The following is a 22,613-nucleotide window of genomic DNA, read 5'->3' on the forward strand; positions in this document are numbered from 1 at the left end:
AAATCCACACACACAGACTGCAGACCTCCTGAATAAATCTTGTCAAACACTGATGGTCTTCAGATCACAATTTAGGAATGCCTACTGTAGATTAAGGTTTCCCAACCAGCCGTTTTTGGACTACAGTTCCCATCATCCCTGACCACTAGGGCCTTGCAATCTAGGTATGATGGGAGTTGTAGTCCCAAAACAGCTGGAGACCCAAGTTTCAGAAACCATGCCTTCTGTCAGTGGTGGACACATCAAAGGATATCAACCCTCTATTTCAAGGAGAGGTTTCTGAGCCGGAAGGAGAATAAATTGAACCACATATCTTTAAATACATTGCACTCATAAACAACAAATATGCTTTTATGTGTTTACGTATTTGTATTCAGTATTTTTATCTGATATTTTGAAGGGTTTTTTGTTTCTCTATACATTGTTTTTCATGAAACATGGCGGCTTAGAATAAATGAAACATTGACAGAAACAGTGAATATGCATCTCTTCCCCACCCCTTCCCAGCTATAAACGGTATATTCCCGAAAGCCTGAGCAAGACCATAAGACAGAGGAACATCTTAACCAGAACACGGATAAACAACGTTTTCAAGGATTTCCTTAAGGAATTTAACAAGAAGACCATTTGTGACAGCAGCGTTTCTCCGCATGATCTGAAGGTGAAATACTTGGCGACATTGGAAACGTTAACGCAACATTTTGGTGCAGAGATACTCGAGACTGCCTCGTTGTTGATTTCATCAGAGAATGAGAAGATCTTTGACACGGGTTACTCTGAGATCATCCCATGTTATCAAGTGATGGTAACAGGCAATAATGGAATCCAGTGGCGGCTGAAACCAATTGTAAGTATCCTGATGGGCATAAGTGCCAGTTCCATTGCCTAGCTAAAAGTCATTGCGCTAGAGGAATTGTTTCGTTGCATTTCACCTATTTATTTAAATAACATCTGTACAGCATTGTTAATTTCAGAAACAGCTATAATTAGGAATCTCATAGGTAAACCACCCAGCCTCTGAGGTCATGAAAGTTGCTTCCAGTCGGTAGCTATGGCTTAGATGTGTTTACTTATTTATAAACACACTTTGTACTGGTAGAAGTGTCTTCTTAAATAAGGTTTCATTAGAACAAGACTGTACAACAGAAGGAAGTTCAAACAATGGACAGAGATCTTTTCAGTTACAGGACTTTTGAACTCTTTGTTTTATGGGTGTGAGAAGATCAAGAATGAATGAAGGAGCAGGTGCTTGCATTGGAAACCTGCTCATATCATGGTTCAATACTAATGGGATGTCTTGCACTTCTAAAGCCTCATTTGGGGCTCATTCCACTTGCCACACCATTTTCTCCTGGGAAAACCCAGTGTTTGCTGCTGAATTGGAACAAACTGTTTTTCTGCAGATTGATGTTTGTTCCGATTCAGTGGTAAACAGTGGGTTTTCCTTGGGACAAATGAAAAACTGCTTGGACCCATGCTTTCTCATTATGGGACAAGCAGAAATGTGGACAAGCCCTGTAATTCAGTTATAATTGAAGAAATATAAAACTGCCTTTTTGTAGGCCAACACAATTGCCTACAATTAATTTGATTTCACTTTTATCATTCAGTGTTCTTTTTTGTCTTTTCTGTGCAAGCACACGGCACAACACACAGTTCCAGAACTGTTCAGGTTCAGGGTTCTTCTGTCTTTCTGCCCCTAATCTACATGTGTTTGTGTCACACAGGTTACACAGAGCGAGAGAGAGAAACACAAAACAAAGAGGAAAAGATCAGATGGCAAAGCCAAGAAGAACGAAGAAAAAAGTAAGAAAGAAGAATGGAATAGTTTTTGTTACTTTCCCGAAATTACTCACCTTGTGATCAAGGAATCCACGGTCTGCATTTACAAGCAAGATAACAAAAGGATGGTAAGAGCTCTAGATCCCATTACACATGTTCATACACTTTTGAATTCTGTGCAAATGATAACAAAATTACCATTCCTTAATTCTATGCCCTTTGGTAGAAAAATCAAGTGTTGCACTAAGGAGGTTATTCTATCACTGTAAATTATTAACACGACAATTTTAGCATGTGACAAGGCTCATCTTACCCTTTTTGGAGTAGCCTGCTGAACCTTATTTGAAATTGGAACTTTGTCCTATTTACACTGTCATCAAAGGACTGGAAAATACACGAGACTCATCTAGCTCATATACATATATGTGTGTGATCATCCAAACCACTTGAGCAAGGTGTTGCAAAAGTACTGACAGAAACCCAACTGTGTATTGTTAATTATAGCAATATATCCTATGCAAATTGTTTGATTGTGCATACAAGATCTTCTTCCCAATAGTGGGAAGCTGTGTCTAAGGTTCATAGATCTGAATCCAGAGAAGGCTGAACGTTTTTGTAGGAAAATGCCAAGGTCTAGAGGAGGTGTTTCCTTTTTAATGGGTCTTCAGTTTATCCTTCTCAGAACAGGTGCTATGGATTTAAGCTGAAGATCCATTTAAATAAATAAATAAATAAATAAATAAATAAATAAATAAATATTTTAGTTCCTCTCAAGTGCACTGTGTATGATAGATACACATTTTACAAACTTCAAAATTCTAAGCAAACAAATGGATTCCTAAATGTTGATTACTCTTGTTTCTTAATTGAAGAGGAATAATTCTTCATGAAATTACGTTTCTGCTCTAGGAATTCAAGCTGTCTTCGTGTGAGGAAGCTTTGTCATTTGCCGCTTTGATAGATGGGTATTTCAGGCTTACTGCAGATGCCCACCATTATCTCTGCACTGATGTCGCGCCGCCCTTGATAAAACACAACATTAAAAATGGCTGCCATGGTCCAATATGGTTAGTTGATATCCTTCAAATACTATACTTTGTAAAGTTTTGTTCACATAAACAACATGCACGTTATTTCTCACCAATGCTACTTTGGACTCTGCAGAATAATTAAAACCAAAGTAAACGGTTACATTGAAGTGAAGGAACTGATAACAGCTTAAGCTGCTAAAGTTGTTCTTAAAGTATTCCCTTCCCACATTCAGTGCCACTGGTTAACTTAATAATAATAATAATAATATGAACATCTAGAGAAGATACCTCCATATGGTGGTACTTTTGAATAAGTGTGGTATTCTTGGTTGTGGAATGCTTTCTAAATAATCTTTTAAAACGTTTTTTTAAAAAAACAAATGTTAAGAAATATGAGTCACAGTCCAAAATTTGAACTTGCTCTTAAACTGCTATTTACAGAATCTCCAAACTTTTAAGGTCATGAAAACTGAACTTCATATTCTGAATTTCTCACTCTTATTTTTATTTGGAATTCCTGATGGCCCCTACTTGAAATGTCTATGCTGTGGTTATCCCATATTTTTAAAAAAATTGGCTGAGTTTTGCTACATGACACTTGCTTTCAAGAGGCTTTTGAGTATAACTGCTCATTTTTGAACACTTCCAGCACAGATTATGCGATCAACAAGCTGAAGCAAGAAGGAAATGAGGAGGGGATGTATGTCCTGAGGTGGAGCTGTACAGATTTCCATAACATCCTCATGACTGTTATATGTAGTGAATACTCACAGGTACAATAAGAGTTATCATTTATATGCCCAATAGATTTAGCTGTAAAGACTGTATTTTGATCTATAAAAAATAATTTATGGATTTAGGATTGACAAAAGTCTTGCCTTTGCTAGTTTTATATGCTCATGAGACTCCAGTACAAGTGTGACATTTTGTTCCCACTTATTTCTGAGAGAGCCTCCAAGCTGAAACTAGCAGAGTCTATTTCTGCATGTGACAAATTTAAGCAGACTCCATACTATGTACCTTTCTGCTGTCTGGAAGGTAAACTAGAGACAGGGAGTGGTTGATTAAATAATAATCTAGTTGTGGCGGTTCCTTCTCATCTGTAGTATTTCTACTACCAGTTGGAGTGTGATCTATGTGTAGCTAAAGTATTAATCTGAAATTTTGATGCCAAGGAGTTCTGAAATCATCTGTCATTGTACCTCTCTGATTGACATGGCACTGTTAACTGATCAACTTACATTGGATGGCAAAGCTCTTGATGACATTGTTCCAGATTCTGGCTGAGAAAATACATGTGATGTTTCCTCTCATTATCATACATGTGATGAATCATCCAGGACTCCTTCGTTGTGTCACAAGATAGGATGAAAATGCTTCATCAAATGCTTGATAAACAAACCTCTAGTATGATTTCACTGCATTTACTGGAATCTCCTCAGGAATACATTTAGACCTAATTATTATCTCCATGTTACTTGGGTTTACTTGATGATGATTTATTCTGTCTCCCTTCCTTCCCCACAGCAAATGCTGAACCCTACAAAACAGTACAAGAACTTCCAGATTGAAATGACTAAAGATGGATGTCGTTTACATGGATCTGATCGGTTATTTCTATCTCTGAAGGAGTTGATGGACCATTTAAAAGGACAGATGCTTAGGACAGACAATATAGTCTTCACACTCAAGAAGTGCTGTCAGCCAAAGCCAAGAGGTAGTGTCTTTAATGTGGTCTTTCAGTAAAGATACTTTACAGAAGTACCGTATTTTTCGCTCTATAAGCCGCACCAGACCACAAGACGCACCTAGTTTTTGGAGGAGGAAAACAAGAAAAAAAATATTCTGAATCTCAGAAGCCAGAACAGCAAGAGGGATCGCTGCGCAGTGAAAGCAGCAATCCCTCTTGCTGTTCTGGCTTCTGGGATAGCCGCGCAGCCTGCATTCACTCCATAAGACGCACACACATTTCCCCTTACTTTTTAGGAGGGGAAAAGTGAGTCTTATAGAGCAAAAAATACGGTATATTTCTCATGGAAAACCTTTAACTTCAACTTGTGTTTCTCATAGAAAACGTCTGTATCTCATCTAAGCTTTCTGTGTTTTAAGCAGGGCAATGCTGAAGAGTATGTTCAGCATATGTTTTACCTACTACAGTCATACCCCAGTGCTGGCTAATTGCCACTGTTCTGGAAACATCACATGAAGTGGCAAATCTATTTGAAGTGTTTTAGTGAGAACGGTTTTTGTATTTCCAGAAATCTCCAATTTGCTGGTGGCGACAAAGAAATCCCTAGAATGGCAACCAGTCTGCCCGTTAGGACAGCTGAGCTTCCACCGAATCCTTAAAGAAGAAATAATACAAGTAAGTGATCATGACATTTAAACATTTTGTGTTTTATTACTCTTTGATAAATATTAATACCAATGTCTAAGAAAATGGAGGAAAACACTGATCACCTTATCCCAACCTCTGTTGAAATCAGTCGTAAATGTTCAGATTACAATGCACCTTCATGTTTCTGTGGTAACAAAAAGGTTCATTTCCACCTTCTTAAAATCCTGCAAGTTATTGTATGCACTGCTATTAATCTGTTGCAAAAAGGATATTCTAATCTATTTTTGGAGAGGGAGCTATGAGTCAAGCTGTTTTTAGGTGAAAGGTTACTCAGATCAGTTTGTTTTAAAGAGGAAGACTTCCTTAATGAGAAATGCATACCACACATGATTCTGTAAAGCATAAAGTAACTTTACTGCAATTTGCAGAACACTCTTGTGACTCCAGAATTCATTTGAGTACAAATAACTTATTATCAAAGCTGTCCCATCAAACTGACTTGCAGTCTAAAGAAAAGATAGCAACCCGAGTGGAATTACTTTTTAGGATTTCAAAATAATTTCATTCATATCTTGTTAGTCTGAAAAAGAAGCCATTAGGCGATATTCTAATTATATCTGTCACGTTGGACTCATTTGATACCAATGCAGAAGACTGATCTCTAGCTTCTTATCTATCAAATGAGTATAGTACAATTAATATACCTCTTGATAATGAAAACCCAAAGTGATGTGATGGGATGTGATGTTCCTTGCAGTTCTAAAGCCAATGGATAAGTATGGCACAATTTCTAACTGTTGGATTTAAACTATAATTTAGGGTGAACACCTTGGCAGAGGAACAAGAACGCAGATTTACTCTGGGGTCCTTAGGTATAAGGAAGATGAGAGCTATCAGGCTGAAAAGGCGATGAAGGTTCTTCTGAAAGTCTTGGACCCCAGTCACAGGCACTTTTCTCTGGTATGTCACACTTTATGAAATGGCTGCTGTCAATGCTGCTAAGTTTTTATAGGCAGTCTGGAATGCAAGACTATAAATGATTGTCAACCCCATTTGAAATTATGGTTTATAACCTGGGTGGGAGTTCATACAATTGTTTGTGAGGCTACATCAATGCCTATTTCCACTTGGGAAGAGATAAAATACCCATGTATTAAAGGTATTTGTGGAACTGAAACTAGTCTCTTTGTATGTGAAAGATCTGTCTCATGTTCCCAGTTAGGAATGGGGTGTCCCAAATTTCTGTTAGTAACTGACATATTTTATCAGGAAATCTTTCTTTCTTGCCTGGAGGGGAAGATGTGTGTTGCATAGGGGTTTCTCATTTCCTGCGTGTCATTATACGGTAGAAACAGGTGCTGCATCTTAAGATACTGCTCCTCTAATGGTGCAGACCAGCAAGTGCTTCTTGGACTGCACATCCCTGGAGCTTTAGAAATGCCGCAGAATGCTTCCCTTTATAAATCATTAGAAACTGGCAACCTGTGTTTCTGTTACAGCCACATGAATCACTCCAGGATCTTTCTGTGGCTGCAGGACTTTACATAAAACCTCTTACCTGGGCTATTGTAATTGGTGAGGGGAATTTTGCTCATGGATAATAACAAACTCAAGCAGTAGTTTAAACATATGCGCATCACTGAACTTGGTTATTGTTTAGACACTGGCTGTCTCTAGACTTTTACTGTTGCTTCTTCCTTTCGTAGTTTCGTTGATCTAAAATCTCTGCTCTGTCACCCTGTGTGTGTAATAGGCATTTTTTGAGACCGCAAGCATGATGAGGCAGATCTCCCACAAACACATCGTCCTCCTCCATGGAGTTTGTGTCCGTGATGTGGAAAGTAAGTGAAATCTTTTGAGTACTGCTTTTCAAAACGAAGTGGTAGTTGAATTCCTCATCTTAAAATGACACACCTCTCTCTCTCTCTACCTTAAATAAAAAAATCAGTCTGGTGATGCATATGCTTCTAAGTTAAACCTGCCTGAAATATGCCTTGCCTGCAGTTTCCCTCTCAATTAAAAATGCATTAAAGAGATTGAAGTATCTGTGCTCTTCCTACACCACTAATTTGTTTTTCCTGTGCTTGTTGCAGACATTATGGTAGAAGAGTTTGTCGAATTTGGACCTCTGGATCTCTTCATGCACCGCAAGAGTGATCTGCTTACTACTCCTTGGAAATTCAAAGTAGCAAAGCAATTGGCAAGTGCATTGAGCTACCTGGTAAGTCCCAGATGTTATCTGCTGATAGCAATTCTTTCTGCAAGTCTTCCATATCACAAAATGCAACTTGCATTGGCTATGCATTCTGATATGCACACATAGGCTCAGTCAGTCTTGAAGTGAGTGGAAGCTTGCCTTCTGTCAACTTCAGTAATGTTTTGTGAACTGTTGTTCTAAGCACGTTTTTCAGATTATTCAAAAACGTATCCGGTGCATTTGGATGCCATCGTATTAACACACCAATTTCATGACATTCTCTTATAAATGCAGGAGGACAAAGATCTAGTTCACGGAAACGTTTGCACAAAAAATATACTCTTGGCAAGGGAAGGAATTGACAATGAATATGGACCTTTCATAAAACTGAGCGACCCAGGAATTCCAATAACAGTGCTGTCTAGAAAAGGTATTCTTTTAGAAAATAGTTTTTATCAGAATTGTAAAGAAAACAACCTTACTACCTGTATCATGCATCTGTATATCAATGTGTATGTCTAGAGTGTGTTGGCACTAATTTTCCAAAGAGATGCACTGAGAATAGCCGGCATTGTCCATATCTCAATTAAAGCATCCATGACAGATGGCCATTCAACCTCTGCTTAAAAAGTCGAACTGCCCTTAATGTTATAATTGGGTTAATATTAGAAGGACTAACTTGCCCACAGCATGGTACTGAATGCCATAACTTAATTGCGCACTGGTTGCATTTACATGCTCATATCTAGGCTTTGACTCTCTGCTTGCAGTACTTTGTTCCTCCTTTTGTGTGAGCAAACAGACAAGCCTGTTAACTATAGTTTTTCATTTTTTTCAATGCTATTGAACAGTAGAAACTAGGGTTCTGAAGCGATTGACTAGCCCATGATATGAAGGCAACTTTGAACTTGTTTGTGTTAAAAAAAAGTGTTGGAATAACTCTTCATGACGTGCAGCCCTGAAATTTGGTATACATGGGTCCAAGAGGCCAAAATTACTGGTTTGGGGTTTTTTTTTGAAAATGTGATATTTATACACCCTTCTTGCAATATAGGGCACTCAAAGGACACCTCAAAATGGGCAGATTGTTTACACATTAACTAAGAATGATGTGCGTATATAGATCAAGATCCCTTGAATACTAGAAAAGTAAAAAAACAAGATTTAGCAAGTTTCTCCCTAGAAACTAGAGGGCAATAAATGAATCTTTCAAGTGACTCAGGTAGTTCAAGACTGTTCGCACAGCTGAAATATGGCAGATACATAGAATGTAGATTGGAAGCGACCACATGGACCATATTCAACCTTCTGCAATGCAGGGGATTTTTTGCCCGATGTGGGGTTCGAACCCACACCCATTCCATAGCTGCTTCCAGATTCTTTCCTTCCATGTATTTTCTCAATAGAAGTGGCTATTTCTATTAATAGTTCTGTTCTTACGTTAAAAGTGAGTCTCCTCAATGTACACTCCCCCCAAAAAAAGTAGTTTAAAAAGGAACTTGTATTTAAGCAACCAATACCATGACTAGCTTCAAAACCGTTTTCACCTTTTTTTTTTTTCTCCTCCCAGAATGTGTTGAGCGCATCCCTTGGCTTGCACCAGAATGTGTAGAAGACTCAAAAAAATTAAGTGTGGCTGCTGATAAGTGGAGCTTTGGTACAACACTGTGGGAAATTTGCTACAATGGAGAAGTGCCACTTAAAGACAAGACATTAGCAGAGGTAAGGCCTGGGGGGCTGTGGCGTGGCGGCGTTAAGGTATCCCTTTCTTACTATATTTTGCCTTTTGTGGAAATACATTTTTAGCTCTCTTGTAGAAAGCGTGTAGGGCAAGTGGAGATGTCAGCCGAAGAACCTTTTCGTAATGCGCAGTAGAGTTTTACAAACAGAAGCCACGTTCTGAGTAGCCTAATTAAACCCCAGTGGGGTTTTGCAAAACCTCAGTCCACTGCTAAGAGCTTCCCTACAAAAAGATATTTCCTGCTGGAAGGCAGCCTCTTTTGAAACTTGGGGTGTGAAAGAAGGCATGTTTCCTAGCTCCAAGAATAACACAGGTGTCTCCCAACCAATCTTGCAGAAGGAGAGGTTTTATGAAGGGCATTTCACGCTTCCAGTCCCATCCTGCAAGGAGCTGGCTGACCTGATGAAGCAGTGCATGCACTATGACCCCAGCCAGAGACCATTCTTCAGAGCAATCATGCGAGACATCAACAAGCTAGAAGAACAAAGTAAGTAATCTATTCTGCTTATTTCCCCTCTTCATTGTCAGTTTTATTTTCTTTGCTCTGTGGGATACATGAACATTAATGAATTTGCAAACATCTTGATGGCAGTATAAAAAAGCCATATATAGTCCCCCGCAGGCACAGAAGGGATTTGCTGTTCAGAAAGTAAGATAGTTACCAAGATGGCTCTATACATAAAAATCTGCAACCCGACACTGTTTTGGATTGCCGTTGTCATGGAATATTGTTTGTGTTACAGTAGTTATGGAAGCATCCAGGGTGACGTAAGGGTGGAGCTGTCAAACTCTGCCTCACCATCGGTTCCTGTGTATTAATGATTATTTTGCCAGTGTTAATACCCCTCCCATAGCCCTTAGTATACACGGAGAGGTTGTGTGTAGTCTTCTTGCCCACACCTTGTGCTATGATTCTGCTTGCCTTGGTGAGAAGGTGCTTGGCTCTCGGCTAGGAATAAGACAAGGTTTACTATGAACATTCAGAATGGAGCGGGTGACTGCTAATCCCTGCCCTCAGATATTGTCAGCTTCCCTCCCTCGTTTCTAAAGCAGTTGTCCATCTTCTGGGAAGATTTTCACTGGGGCCAATGATTTAGAGGAAGATACACAAATGTTAGGAACCTGCAGTTTGAGAGAACATTCAGGAAGGTGATGGGGTCTGTTGAAATGCAGAGTAAACATATGTAAAAATAGATTTGAAAATTTAAAGGGTAAAAGTACTCATTTGTACCACACTAATATTCTTACCTGTGTCAGATCCTGATATCGTCTCGGAGAAGAAGCCTAATGCAGAGATTGATCCTACCATATTTGAGAAACGCTTCTTGAAGCGCATTCGCGACTTAGGCGAGGTATGTTTACTTCTATTGCTGCTGCTCAGTATTTTTTGAAGATTTGGCACTGAGGTGCTGTACAAGGTGCTCTTATTCCCCTTTTGCACCTGTAGTCATGGTGTGCTGAAACATAGGTGGCTTGTATTTTTGTTGTGATCATTCAGCATTGTGTTCCTTCTATTGTTTTTAGAGATGGGAATAACGTGTTAAGTCAGCCCATTTCTCTGTGCAGGGCAATGGATTTGTTCATATGTTTATAGAGCAAGTGAAGTGTGGAATATTCCCTTCTGACAGAAGTAAATATGCATAGGGCTCCAAAAGCAGCACAGAGTGCAAAGGGCAAGGTTTCTGAGTAGAGATATGCCTTAGCTCAAACCTACCTGGGAGTCCCACCTCCCTTGGTGTAAGTTCCAGGCCCCCGTTTTACTTGTAGCAAACACTTCAGTGAGAGAAAGTACCGCACACATGTTTTATAGACATTCTGTTTATTGCTTGACATCTGTGGTAACTAACACCATCCAGAAGGCCACAACTCCCATCTGCCCCATCCAACATAGTCAGTCCAACGCCAGGTTAGCCACCCCTGGTTTTGTATGTTCAGTAGATATGTTCTGGTATTGCAAAGAGGGACTGAAACAGATACCCAGAAGCACCCAGTATGGAGTGGTTTTTGGTCCATAAGGGTTAAGCGATTGTCCCAAGAACCACAGATCCACTAAGCAATATTCAGAAGCAGATTCAAAAGTCTGTAAAAGAAACCTAGCAGGGATTTGGTTCCTATTCATTTTTCTTCTGTGGAACTTCTGAATAGTGGAGGTCACCCTGTTATTGCAGTGATGGCTGATCACAAATGCAGCCTATCACTGGGTATCATCGAAACATTCTCCTAGGTGAAGTAGCTGCCTGGTTTTCTCTTTCTTTTGCAAAGCAAGTGTGTGGTGGCTGACCATGGTTTTTTATTGTCTTTTTGAAATTAGGGCCATTTTGGAAAAGTTGAACTCTGCAGGTACGACCCTGAGGGTGATAATACTGGAGAACAAGTGGCGGTAAAGTCACTGAAACCTGACTGTGGTGGGAACCATATTGCTGAGCTAAAGAAAGAAATCGAAATCCTGAGGAAGCTTTATCATGAAAACATCGTGAAATACAAAGGAATCTGCACCGAAGATGGTAAGCCCTGGAAGTTCTGAAAATGAAAATGTCATTGTGAATCATTCTTTTCCTTGGAACAGAAAGATTAGGAGGGATGGAAAGGTGTTAGGAAAACACTGGATGAAATGGACCATGGAAAATACTTAAAAAGTAATACTTGACCGCCCTGAGACCCCCAGGTATAGGGCAGTATATTAATAATAATAATAATAATAATAATAATAATAATAATAATAATAATAATAATAATGTGGTCAAGGGTGTTGTGTATTGAATTTGCAGGCACAGAACAGTAGCAGAGCAGCCAGGAACTAATTAAGGGAGGTAGTGATTACTTTTAATTAGCTTCACCTGGGTGGGGTAGTCCTAGCCCAGGTGCCTATATATAGAAGCAGGGCTGGAGTTTTGTGTGTCTTTCTACTTGCTTGTTGCCATGAATAAAGATGTTACCATACCACCACTGGCTGGACTCACTATATAATAGGTGTTGACTCTGAAAATTGCTTGAGATAATTTTGGCTTTCTTGATCAAAGGTGGAAATGGAATTAAGCTAATCATGGAGTTTCTTCCTTCTGGAAGCCTAAAGGAATATCTTCCGCTAAACAAGAATAAAATCGGTCTGAAACAACAGTTGAAATACGCTGTACAAATCTGCAAGGTAATGCTGTACATATTTTAATATCTAAGTTGTAGCAGTAGGTGTCTTGATGTTTAATTTTCATTCATGTGTTCAGAATTGAAATATCTGTTTAAAATCATAATGCATGAATTTGGGGGGTGGGCTGTTAGCTTTTTTTAAAAAAATGATTTATTTAACATTTCCATTCCAGTTAAGGCCAGCCCTTCAGTTACAATAAAAATACAAGAACAACCAACTGAGCAAAAAAGTTAATAAAAGCTAATGGGACAGCAGCCATAAGCAGCTTGGATAAATGCAAAAAGTATTTAGGGGTTGCTTAAAAGGCAAGTTCCTGGGGGAGGGACAGAGTCCACAAGTGTGGGGGCACCAGTTATTGACCTTGGTGATGGCAGGATACAGGTCCCCTGAATCCGACTTTGGGGTTTAAGGAGCTTTAAGGTGTTTGTAAATGGTTCTTCATACAACCTGATACCAAACCATGTATATCCTTCACTTTATCTCTCCTCCCAGTTTCTTACCTTTAATCTGCCCCATGTTTTATGAGGTGAATGATTTCATTCATGAAAGTTGAAAACGATGTTGAAAATGATAATACAGCCTTGTATTAAAGTGAGCTTTGTTGCTAATTTTCTCTCTGGCTAAATAATATGTAACCAAGCAGCAGCAGCAAAAAGAGAGGACTTTTTAGAAAAAGTAAAAAAGAGCCAAAGGCCTAGGGATTCTTCACACTGCCATGTGCTTTAGTTCCAAAACTCTAGCTGGTTCTGTAGGAGGTTCAGACTATGAGAACTGAAAAGCTTACCAAACAGAAGGATTGGGTGTACAAATTCTGAAGAAAATTGTTAGAGGTGCTTGAGGTAGAAAGCAATTAATTGCAAGAGAATGAAACAATACTTGAAATTTTGTGTATCTTCAACCATCAGGGAATGGACTACTTGGGATCTCAACAGTATGTTCATCGAGACTTAGCTGCAAGGAATGTTCTAGTTGAAAATGAACAGAGAGTGAAGATTGGGGACTTCGGGCTAACCAAAGCAATTGAGACGGATAAGGAATATTACAAAGTCAATGATGAAAAAGACAGCCCTGTGTTCTGGTAAGGAAGAAAGAGATATATATATAGTGACAAGCTAGTAAGTTTTTGCTGCAAGAGATATTATTTTTAGCTGAAACTGCACTATGTGTCACTATGGATTATCCTCATGGTAGGTGTTATCAATAAGTAATGGGAGGTTTTAACTTGATAATGATCACTTGACCATAAGAAAGGGTTCTTGTATTGCATTTTCTAGTTCAAGAGCAGTCTGACAGGTGGTGGCATGTACATGTCATGCATTTTATGCTTACATTTATGGTTAGGTATAGGAATTACTTGCAAAACTATAAAGTGCCTCGTAGTTGTCTTTGCCTGAAAACAGACATAGGCTGGATCTATATTGATCTGGAAAACACTCTTAAAAAAGTAGTATAAGCTCTCAATGTAATTTTACCTTGACGATGGCTCACTGCTCTACAGCGCATTCTGGTGTCACATTTTTATAACACGTTTTTAATGTTTTAACTGACCAGTGTAGATTAGTCCTTACTTTGCTCTTTACAATCTTCTCCTACCTTTAATTATTTCAATATCTGTTTGTTTCTTCTTTGTTCAATTGATGCATAATACTTTTGTGTGAAGCATATGGAGCCATCTTAGCAGTTTCTGTTGCGACTGCAACATCACTATCCAGAATTCCACTATTTAATGATGCAAAGTGAGTTTTGGCTTTTGTGCCGCAGTTGTACCAAAAGTAAATGAAAGTGTTATATGGTTACAGGTATGCTCCTGAATGCTTACTGCAGAGCAAATTCTACATTGCTTCAGACGTTTGGTCTTTTGGAGTGACCCTCTATGAGCTACTGACCTATTGTGATCCTGCATGCAGTCCAATGGCAGTAAGTAGCTGTGAAAGGAAAAGTTCTTTCCCATATGCTTTTTTCCAAAATAAGAGTAAAGTGTGTGTAAGTGCTTTAAGGGGTCCTTTCCCCCCTTAATCTTTAAAAGTCCCAGATTTCAGGGCAGTACCCTACATTTAGGGGAATGTTGTTCACTGTCTGAAAACGATCCCCACCCTCGAAGCACTTATGAAACTCCTAAGCTTAAGTTGGGATGAAATGAAAGGATGAACATAGACCTTTTATTTGATGAAAATGATCAAACTTTAAATAGCTGGTCCCATAATTTCTGTTTGAAACTAGTTATTTATGTTCACATGAGAACCATTTCTACTTCTAGGTTGTCTAGGGATCTTAAGAAAGCAATTTGATATATAGCCAGTGCTTTTTTTCTAGACAAATAGGTGCCAGTACTCACCATGAAGTTGTTACAGTCAGTGCCACACTTAAGGGTATACACTACCTGCACCTCTTTGAGTACCCCCTGAAGAAAAGCACTGGATATAGTCATTATAAAATTGGGTTACCAGTAGGCAAGTTCTTAAACTTCTCTTTGGGTGCCTTTGAAACTCTCCAAGCGCAGGCTCCCTGTACTTTAAAGTTGTGTTGAGCTTGACCTGAAGGACACACACCCTCTCTCTATTTTGGGAAATTTCACTTTTAGGGGTCCATCCTTTGCAAAGATGTGAAACTGTTCCTAAGGGGTTGGGCGTCCCAATCCTTGGTTAGCTAGACACAACAGGTCAACAAAGAGGGAAGGAGGGGTTCGTTCAATAAACTGAAGCCTGGGTTCTACCAGTTTCAGTCTCCCCAGGTTTTTGTAATCCACATTGGTCTCTACAGCAAAGCTGACTTGCTTGCTTTTGTTTGCATTCCATTTATCGTAACCCTCTGACCCAGTGCCCATGCTCCCTCCCTTCTACCTATGTACAACCCACCATTGCTGGTCTTTGGAATGGCAGCTGTGCAGGCATACATATCCCAACTATTCCCCCCACCGTAGTCCAAGGTTCTGCTACCTACCTTTGGGCCCTTGTCATCAAGCAGGCACCACTCCTACCCTCTCCCTTGACTCTGGCACCCAGCCCAGCTATACCCTTTTACTAACAGAGAAATGAGATTAAATGTGGGTTTTCATAACTTGCAGGAATTCCTGAATATGATTGGACCAACTCAAGGCCAGATGACAGTGACACGGCTTGTGCGGGTATTAGGAGAAGGCAAACGTTTGCCATGTCCTAAAAATTGCCCACCAGAGGTAAGGCATTAAGAATTATTATGCATCGTCTTGTATTGGGCAAATTCCCATCAGCTTAATGTTTAAAAGAGCTTTTTCCTGTGAATGCTCATAATCACAATTCGCTCACAGTTGGGATAGGTGATATTTTGTTTTTAGCTTCTTCTTTTTCTTTTTTAAACTTTTAACTGCCCCTGGAAATGCCATCCAATTTTCAATCACATCTTTTATACTACCTGTACTCAGGTCAGTCAGGGCTATGCAGGCTGGATTTGTAGGTGCTCTCTCCCACTCATCTACTGACCTATTCCCATATTTTTTTGTTACCTACCTTGAACTTTTTTTGTCAGGAAAGAAAGAAGGAATATAAATATAAAAAGTGCTTGTATTTTATAGGATTTTATCGTAGAGATTACAACAAAAGCAGCAAGCATTATGGGCACAACCTGTTGGTCTGTAGGAAGGCATCCCAGGAGCCATAGGATGCTATAGACTCCTCTCTCGGCAGGCAGAGGAGCTTCACCCCTAGAAGCTTCCTTGTGGATACCTCCATAGCTGGCAGTGCTCCTGCAGGTGGTAGAGAGGGCTTGTTCGGAGTGAATTGAGGGAAGCTTTGGAACGACAGGATCTAAAGGTCTCTCATTTAGGCCCATAATATGGGGTGGGGGGAATGCCAGTCCCTGGGTCCGGCATATTCCCCCCCCCCCATCCTTCTAGTAGAGCGTTGAATGTGGTGATTCTTCAACCTAGAGTGTCTCCCTCATAATACGTGAGCTTTACTGATACCATGCATTGTATTAAACATTGGCTATTTCTGCTATTGTAGCCAATACTCTTGATAATCGAGCAACTTTTGCACTTCCTGACCCAGCCATTGGCTCATGTTTGTGTATATGCAGACACAAACGTAAATGTCCGAATCTTATTTAAGAATAAAGGCAATTTCAATGTGTAAGCTATAACATACCTTTTTCATTTATTAGGTTAACCAACTGATGGGGAAGTGTTGGGTTCAAGACCCAGGTGAGCGGACAAGCTTTCACAATCTGATTCAAGGATTTGAAGCACTTATCCAAAAAATGTAATCCATGCATTTTATACTTTCCACTTAAATGTTTTGAAAAGTGTACAAGGCCTTTTTATTACCTAGTGTAATTTTGTACTTTGGTAATGTTGTGTCTGAAAAGGGTTTTTCTGTTTGAGTAGCCAACACGCGAGTCCGATAAGCAGCAGAGAACATTGCTGAGCATTTTGCCAGTTTATATATCTGTGCCAACAGGGTCTACCTGTAGGATCTCAGCTGCTGGGCCAAGTACTTTTGAGGGAGGAAAAAAAATATTTTAAGGCTACTGTTAAGTGATAGGTGCCTATACAAAGTTTGAATCATGTTGTATTAGAGAGCAAAATATGATTTCCAAACAGTGTAGTGGCTGTAATTACAGTACAAAATGTTAATCATGGCAGATAAACAGAAATGTTCCTGACAGCATTCAAAAATGAATATTAAGGAGGTGTGCTAGATAACTTTGGTTGGAATCCAACACCAGTTTTGTCCTACACACAAAGGGACTTTGGATCTGTGCCACACGTCCCAAGCTACTTTTTGAGCTTGCATCAGCTCGCAAAAGCAGTTTGTGTTTAGCAAACCTGAAGTAACTCCTGTCATCCCAGCATTGTTTCTCCCTCTTGATATATATATTTGTAGCATTTGCTTTTAGTATATTCATTAAAATCCAGACACCATTGGCACTTTGTCCTGGAGCATTCTGATCTAGTCCAACAAAATTTCTACATCACAGAAGTCAGTCCTTCTCTTTTAAAAGGAAAACTCTATAATCTTAGGGGTGCAAAAATAATGTAAGGGGAAAGACCACTGAAGCATGACAACATTTGGGGTTTTTATTGGGTAACAGATTGCAAGTGACAATTAAGCAGAATAGTGAGTTTTGAAGACATAATTTCTCCAGTGAGGCTGAATGGTGCATGGATTTTAATGTGCACTCTGTAAATGAAGATATTACAAGAGATAACATGCCAACCAGGAGTAGGGGGATGGATGTACATTATTCCTGCATTGTGTACTTGCTATAAAAGAAGTAGGATTCAGTATGTTCTGCAACGAAGAGAGCCATGTACAAGCTCTGGGGCCAGAATGCATGCATTGCCTTACTCTGTGAATTTGCTTGTCTTAACAGATGGAAGACTAATCTTTTTCCTAAAGTCAGATATTGCTTTTCAGGAATTATTCAGAATTTGCAATAATGTAATGTGTAACAAATTAGAAATGCTATCAAGTAAGAACCCTCTTGCAAAATACTGCCTGTTTCCCCCCCACTGTACTCTGTATGCACTTTGTTATTCTTTATAAAAAAATAAAGATTTTATCAATTAATATTAATGCATTGCCTTCATTCGTAGCTGAGACAACATTTCTCAAGGGGTGTTGGCTGTCTTGAGTGCACCTCTAAAGGTAAAGTCAAACTGTTGGGAGAATCACAGCACCAGCTATAACCTCACTGGTACTGGCAGCCAGTTTGCTGTGAAAATCTGGGCCCTTACTGTGCAAATAGGTTGGTACATAAGTACAACGTGAATTAAATAGAGCAGCGCTTCTAGGTCACAGGTGAGGGGTAACCTATGGTGCCTGGAGGTTGCCCAGCCTGTCCTAGAAACTTAAAAATTCAAGCAATATGACCTCCAGTCATGTTAACAATACAACACATACACTTTAGGGGATCACTGACTTTTCAAGAAAAGAGTTGTCATGTACTAAGGTTACAAATATTCAACTGACTCAACAAATCAAGTTTTCAGAAAGGTAGCCCTGCTGATATTTGACATGGCTTGCTTTTTTATAGCACCATAAGTGTCTTTAAAATGTGCCACAAGACTATGCATTCATAGGACACAATTCCTCCCCTTTCTCAGCTTCACAACAGGCCTTTCCCCCTCCCCAACATTCACAATGTACCTTCAGGAGCACACAAAAAGCCACGCCAGCTTTATACTTCAGTGTAGCTTGCCAATTTATTTACAGAGAAATTGATTGCTCAGAAAAGATACATTCAATGTGAATAATACTAAACACAGAGAAGAAAAATCTCGCTATGACGTTCTGTTACTTCTGAATAATGTCTATTAGTTTTATATAACAGCCTCCTAATCAAGAAACTTGTAAACTGCACCTAACTTTAAATCTGACTGAATTTCAATCAGGCTTACCTTGATCTCTCTTCACTGGAGACAAGCTATGCTGCCTTCATTGATGTACATTTCTTCATAACCTCCCACTGCGGATTTTACCATTGCTAATGCTCGGCCTCATGCATTTTAAATCTTACTTCAGAAACAAAAACCTGCAAATTGGGGTTACTATGGAAAATGGCAGCTGTATTGGTTATTTCAAACATGTTCCAAACAACAGGAAAGTAGCTTTCTGTGAATCTTTGTTAGAAATAAATTAAGAGCCAGCAAAAAGCATGAATACACCACATTCCACCCGGTTCCAGTGAACACAAATAATTGCCATGGTTATAAAGTGCAAGAAAAGATACTGAAGAATTTCCAAGGTGGCAGTGATTAATCAAGAGTACTGTAGTATAGAAATAGGGTGTGGAGCAGATAGATAGCAATGCATTCAGTTCCACTGGATACTAAATGGAAATTCACATTATTTCCCCCCCAAAGAAACCGATTAACAAGAAATAGACCTAGAAGCCTAAGACTATAAATGCACAGCTACTATCAATTCTCTTCATGGAAATTTTGTCGTGCACACTTGGTATTGCCAGCAATCATTTATTTTAATGAAGTGCATTGATATCTTCCTAGCGTACTTCCACTTTAGCAGCTACAACTGCTATTTTATTTTTTATTTTTAATCCAGAAAAGATCTGCCTACTTTGACTAGACTGTACTGCAATGATTACACTCAACCTAACCATTGTCTGGGCTGTAATCCAATATGCAAGCCCCATTAAAGCCAATAAAGGAATATTGCTATCAGGATCAAACATGAATTTAACATTGCAGCCAGGAATCTAAATCTTTGAAGGAGGAAAAACCCAGCACAATTGTTTCTTTAAGACTACCACTGCAACTTTCCCAGCAAAAACATTTCCTCTCACTGTTATTTTATTGCTTTGAGAGACATTCTCAAGGGGGCAAAGCTGCCATTTCTTTAAGAGCTTAAGGAATAACTTAATTGTCACTCAATGCATAGAAACTAGTCTGGAGGGTATCTGCCATTAGTAGCTCCCCACACATAAATTTACTAGATTGGTACATAGATTGGTTCTCCAATATCTACAATACATATTAAAAGTGAAAGGTAAGGATGACATGAATGTGGCTTTGACTCCAAGCAAGATGCTGATCTTAATAAACACGTTTTCTTTTAAGATACAATTCTGCATAATGTACTCCCGAGCCCTGAGTTTGCTGACCAACGTATTCCACTGGGCCATCTTCTGGAGTGGTGATGAGGTACGAAGAGCCCCGCTTTTCGTTTCTTATTGGTGTCATCTAAACATCATAAAAGTCCATTATTACAGCAATGTGTGTGCAGTTTTTGAAAGAATACTGAATTATCCTTTCTATAACCAAACTATACTGCTCTCTATGGATGACCAACACTAGATCTAGTTACGTAAATAAAATAAAATAAATGGACTAGGACAAACCATAAGGCTACTTGGAATGTTTTTCAATAGCAACAAAATGAAGTCAAAAGACTTTGTATAGCAGCCCTGACAAATTCTTAAGCTGCATTATGCGTTTTCTGAACACTAGGTGGCAGCACAAGACACCAACCTAGCAACATGTAGGTGCCAACAGATAAACAGACTAGTATGCAGAATTTTTCCAAATTGGTCTCTCTGCTTCGCTCTCTCTCTATATATATATAATATAAAAATTTGACTACATTTCATATGTACATGAAGGAATTCTAGCTTATTTATTTATTGCTGTCAGGGGTTCAGGAGCAGAGGCGAGGGCAAGGGAGGAAACAGAGAGCGAGGGGGAGGAGTCCGAAGAAAGGATGAGTGATGACGACGACCCGAGATCTCCAAGTCTTTCCAGTGAATCGGAAGATTCACAGAAAGGGGCGCCAGTGGCCAGAGCTAAGGGGGGGCCTAGGGGGACACCCCAGGAGGAAGGGACCAGCGGGGGTTCAGAGGGCAGCAGTTGGAAATCGGGGCCAGCGTCCCCACCAGAGCGCAGTGGAGAGGAAGGACGTCAGGGATCGAGCCCTGGCAGCTCGCAGCAGGGAGGAGGGCATGAGTCAGGAGTGACCACGCCCCCATCGGGGAGCGAAGAAACGGTCAAGCGGAAAGTGGGAGGCTGGGCGCGCGCGCCAAGTTCAAATGCACGGGAAGGCGGCGCAGTAAGCAGCCCGGAAAGGGAGCCAGGTCCTAAAGCCCGACGCAAGGAGACAGGAGGGTCCGGGGGGTCAGCGTCAGAGGAGTCCCGGAGGGAGGAGACCACGGGGGGCAGAGGGACCCAGAGAAGGACGGTCAGGCGGAAAGGTGGAGCAGGGCTAGGATATTAAGTTGGTGTACGAGGGGCGGAGATTCAGACGGAGCTTCGCCGGTCTAGCCATAAGACGTAGAGTTGCACGCAGCAGCTTGGAAATGGAAACTGTAACTCAATAAAGACTTTTATAAAGCGAACGCTGGCTAGCGTGATCCTCTGTGAGCTGGGATCGGGGAGCAGCTCCGACAATTGCACTTTCATCCTACTCATCCACTGCATTTGGAAAGCTGTACCTAACGAAATTTCTCATTTGCATACTATTTAAAAATACATGAGAATGCTGTAGTGTAATTTATCGGCTGCTTCAGGAATAAGCATGCCAATTCTTTCCTCTTACCTTCAGTGGGTTTTGAGGCGCCAGTGGCAAAATGCCTGGATGGAAGGACCCCTGGGTGGCAGCGTAATACGATGGCATGACTTGCAAGTAGCTACTGAAGTCCCCATACACGCCACTATCAGATTCCTACATGGAGAAAACACAGAAAGGGAAACACTATGGTTGCTGGCCACTGAACAGAAACGGAGACATATTTCCGGGAGAAACGATTAATCATAAATTCTGTGACAGAGGAGAGTATCAATGTGCAGGCAACCCCCAATTTGCGCAGGGGTTGCACTCATGATGTGTGCATGATGTGCGCAGAGGGTGCATAAGCCCCTTTGACCGTGCCTGCTTTTCCGGCCACTTCTGGGTCTCTGCAATGTGCACGTGTGCAGTCGCACCTCAAATGGACACACACAATTCTGTTGTTGCCTGTATTCAAAAGTAGTATAAGTTCCTTAAAGGCAAAGTATATCTGAGAATCCCCCTTTACTGTTTGGTGAGAGTATATTTTAATTTCTCAGACATCTGAGTCAGAAACATGGTCAGTACCAAACTTGGGAGATGTTTTACCCCAAACACCAATAAAAACCAATTCATTCTGTTTTTCAGATGCTGTAACCTTTGCTACATCACCTTGTTAAAATGCTTCCCTAAAATCACAGGCATTTTGACAATGGTATTGAGATTTTGCTAGAGCCCAATGAACAATTTTCTTGATTTCCTGTGCCAAGATCAGCCAAGGAAAACTCAGGCAATTATAAATGCAGAACATGAACATAAGAGGAATGCACCTCATTCCATTAAAGGAATGTTTCTACTACCAACAAATACCTATCCTATAAATACCCTGGATAATTTTCATTTACGAAAAGAATCCCGCAAAAAGGGAAATTCAGAATTCTATGGTTCACACTGCCTAGCCTATTATTTATTTTTTTCCTTTTAAGAAGGATAAGCTCAAGTTTGCAAAGAAAAAATAATAATTATTCAATTACTTCATGGCACACAGGTGTCCTGAAGATTCTGAAATATGCTTACTGAAAGAACTTCAGGGAGAAAATTATAAGAAGTGCTATGTAATCTGTTACTTTGGTTGAATTTCAAAATCTATCCTTGTTTACTGACAACCTTGACACAGGCTGCTGGTGAAGCATACTGAATCATCACCCACTTACCTCTGAGCCACCATTTTCTAATTCCCCTACTCTAGTTTGGATGGTATGGTATGCCTGGGCATATTGTTGATACCACTGCTGGACTGAATCCTGCAAAAGACAAGGCAATTTTTAATTTATCAACTTCTGCAACTTCGCACCATGATTAATATGCTCGTTACGAGACATTAAAAGCACAAGCTTTGCAAAA

General features: G+C 40.0%; 2 protein-coding genes across 5 annotated transcripts in view; one reads left to right on the forward strand and one right to left on the reverse strand.

Moving 5' to 3' along the window:
- JAK1 (Janus kinase 1) overlaps positions 1-17,786 on the forward strand; it is a 35,799-nt gene extending 18,013 nt beyond the window's left edge. The window contains exons 7-25 of the mRNA XM_028733192.2: positions 508-847; positions 1,728-1,910; positions 2,692-2,849; positions 3,463-3,586; positions 4,341-4,530; positions 5,072-5,178; positions 5,971-6,111; positions 6,905-6,992; positions 7,245-7,372; positions 7,643-7,778; positions 8,919-9,070; positions 9,426-9,576; positions 10,347-10,441; positions 11,401-11,593; positions 12,110-12,234; positions 13,140-13,312; positions 14,034-14,151; positions 15,299-15,409; positions 16,372-17,786. Coding sequence (XP_028589025.2) covers positions 508-847; positions 1,728-1,910; positions 2,692-2,849; positions 3,463-3,586; positions 4,341-4,530; positions 5,072-5,178; positions 5,971-6,111; positions 6,905-6,992; positions 7,245-7,372; positions 7,643-7,778; positions 8,919-9,070; positions 9,426-9,576; positions 10,347-10,441; positions 11,401-11,593; positions 12,110-12,234; positions 13,140-13,312; positions 14,034-14,151; positions 15,299-15,409; positions 16,372-16,473 — 2,815 coding nt within the window. The 3' untranslated portion in view covers positions 16,474-17,786. The remainder of the gene's footprint in view (positions 1-507; positions 848-1,727; positions 1,911-2,691; positions 2,850-3,462; positions 3,587-4,340; positions 4,531-5,071; positions 5,179-5,970; positions 6,112-6,904; positions 6,993-7,244; positions 7,373-7,642; positions 7,779-8,918; positions 9,071-9,425; positions 9,577-10,346; positions 10,442-11,400; positions 11,594-12,109; positions 12,235-13,139; positions 13,313-14,033; positions 14,152-15,298; positions 15,410-16,371) is intronic.
- Positions 17,787-18,389: 603 nt separating this feature from the next.
- RAVER2 (ribonucleoprotein, PTB binding 2) overlaps positions 18,390-22,613 on the reverse strand; it is a 45,994-nt gene continuing 41,770 nt past the window's right edge. For all 4 annotated transcript variants that reach the window (XM_077928637.1, XM_077928635.1, XM_077928636.1 and 1 more), the window contains 3 exons: positions 22,424-22,513; positions 21,261-21,386; positions 18,390-19,912 (listed from right to left, as the gene is read on the reverse strand). In XM_077928637.1, coding sequence (XP_077784763.1) covers positions 19,766-19,912; positions 21,261-21,386; positions 22,424-22,513 — 363 coding nt within the window. In that variant the 3' untranslated portion in view covers positions 18,390-19,765. The remainder of the gene's footprint in view (positions 19,913-21,260; positions 21,387-22,423; positions 22,514-22,613) is intronic.

The sequence above is a fragment of the Podarcis muralis genome, chromosome 5 (genome assembly GCF_964188315.1).
Source record: "Podarcis muralis chromosome 5, rPodMur119.hap1.1, whole genome shotgun sequence".
NCBI classification, from domain to species: domain Eukaryota; kingdom Metazoa; phylum Chordata; class Lepidosauria; order Squamata; family Lacertidae; genus Podarcis; species Podarcis muralis.